This window comes from Myotis davidii, unplaced genomic scaffold, assembly GCF_000327345.1.
Source record: "Myotis davidii unplaced genomic scaffold, ASM32734v1 scaffold924, whole genome shotgun sequence".
Lineage (NCBI taxonomy): Eukaryota > Metazoa > Chordata > Mammalia > Chiroptera > Vespertilionidae > Myotis > Myotis davidii.
This window is the reverse complement of record NW_006294764.1, coordinates 976,535-978,573: the sequence shown is the minus strand read 5'-3', so window position 1 is coordinate 978,573 and position 2,039 is coordinate 976,535. Positions and strand designations below refer to the sequence as shown.

Below are 2,039 nucleotides of genomic sequence, written 5' to 3'. Positions count from 1 at the left end.
GATATAGTTTCCTGGCGCTTCCTCACCAGGTTGAACAGACCTCATTAAGGGGAGGTGGAAAGAGGTCTGGCTCTCAGACCATGGCTTTCTTTTATTGTTCCTGCTGCCACTAAAACCAGTGAGGATATTGCTGGCCAGGCAGGGGCTGCCTTCTGCTTGCTGTAAGGGTCTCTAAGGGACAACAGTTGAGCTGGAGAAATTGGCTACAGGCTGTGAGGGTAGGGAGGGAATGACAGGGGTTAGAGCAGGGGTGGGCAAACTTTTTGACTCGAGGGCCACAATGGGTTCTTAAACTGGACCGGAGGGCCGGAACAAAAGCATGGATGGAGTGTTTGTGTAAACTAATATAAATTCAAAGTAAACATCATTACATAAAAGGGTATGGTCTTTTTTTTTTTTTTTTAGTTTTATTCATTTCAAACGGGCCGGATCCGGCCCGCGGGCCATAGTTTGCCCACGGCTGTTCTAGACGGTCTTTACCACATGACACATGAGCACACACTGGAGCCCCACCAATGTGAGCGTGGCACTACTCTATAAGACTCCAGCATGCCTGTGGGAGCCCTTCTTTATTGGGAAATAAATACAGTCAAACAGGTGGGCCAGCCAACATCTGTAGTTCTGGGGGCCAAGAGGAAGGCGTCTGACTTGCTCAGAACTCAGATCTCCATGAGCTGGTCATTCCCCACGATCACCTCATTTACTCGTTTGGCTACAAAAGAAAAGAAAAAGGTTGTTTGAGAACTGTCAGCAAAAGATGTCATCTTAAACCCAATTACTTTTCATTCTGTGTTCATAAACATCTATTCCTCTCCCAAGTGGCTCTGCTCTTGAGAATACAACTTGCCAAAGGAGGACAGCATCTTCCCCCACAGCAGGAGGGTCTGCTCCATGCACCTGGCTTTCAGGGAGACTGCACAGGAGGGCAAGGAGCAGGGTCTTAAAGGATGAATAGAGTTTTCTCAGGCAGTGTATCAAAGGGAAGGCACTCCAGGTCACTAGAACATGAGGGAAAACCTAAACATGTAGGAAAGGAAAACATGAAATACTGTGGCGTGGCCTGGGGATAGGGAATAGGGGAAAAGAGTGAGGAGAAATGAGACTAAATGGTTAAATGGAGATATCCAAAGGAAAAAGGGAGTTGCCTCATCTGTAATATGGAAATAATAGCATCAACTGTATAGGGTTGTTGCGAGGACTCAATGAGTTAAAGGATCATTGAGTGCTCCGTAAATAGTGGCCATTGTTATTTTCATAGAGTCCAAACCCACAAGCCCCTTCATGACAGGACTCTTGCTACCTCTTTAGCTCCATCTTCCACCATTCTCCTTTTGTACCTAAAGCCATACTATTTTATAGCTCTAGATCTCAGCACATGCTTCCAACATGCCTTACTTCCCCATCACACCCTTATCCCAAATGCCCTAATCAATCACCTTCACTATGTGATTAATGCCTTCCTGCCTGAGCTGTCCATTTTCTGCTTTGTGAGAACATCCTATCTAATACCTGTCTCTATCTCTATATCATTATTTCATTCTCCTCTACCTCACTGTAAGGCTCTTGAGGGCTGGGGCAGTGTATTTATGCTCATACCTCAGTGTTTAACACAGCTACTGGCACATGAAGGATTTCAGAGATTTGGGATAATGACAAGGATAGGGTATGGTTATGTAAGTGGAGAGCTAAAGTTGAAAGGAAGTGAAGGTTGGTGGAAAAGTTAACACTAGAAAGACTGAAATTTAGTATATACCTATATTGCCCAAAAGCCGTCAAAATGATTGCATTGTGAAAGAATAACTAATGTGTAAAGAAATTTGTTTAAAATTAATTTTTAATATTTTTTATATTATTTACAGTTATATAACAAGTTATTCAACATTTCTTTCATGAATTTAGGGTGAAATAGAAATAAAATAAACAACTTATTAGAACAAGGATCACTGCATAAAGATTTGAATAACAAGTACTAGTGTAGCTTACTGAGCAACTGCAACTTATCAAGTATCGACAATTCATCATGTACTTGTATGCTATCA

The 2,039-nt window shown here is 42.4% G+C and overlaps 1 protein-coding gene across 2 annotated transcripts in view; it reads right to left on the bottom strand.

Annotated features, from left to right (window-relative positions):
* Window positions 1-550: 550 nt before the first annotated feature.
* Window positions 551-2,039, bottom strand: part of EIF2B3 (eukaryotic translation initiation factor 2B subunit gamma) — an 89,739-nt gene continuing 88,250 nt past the window's right edge. For both annotated transcript variants that reach the window (XM_006769253.2, XM_006769254.2), the window contains exon 12: window positions 551-712. In XM_006769253.2, the coding sequence (XP_006769316.1) occupies window positions 660-712 (53 nt within the window). In that variant the 3' untranslated portion in view covers window positions 551-659. The remainder of the gene's footprint in view (window positions 713-2,039) is intronic.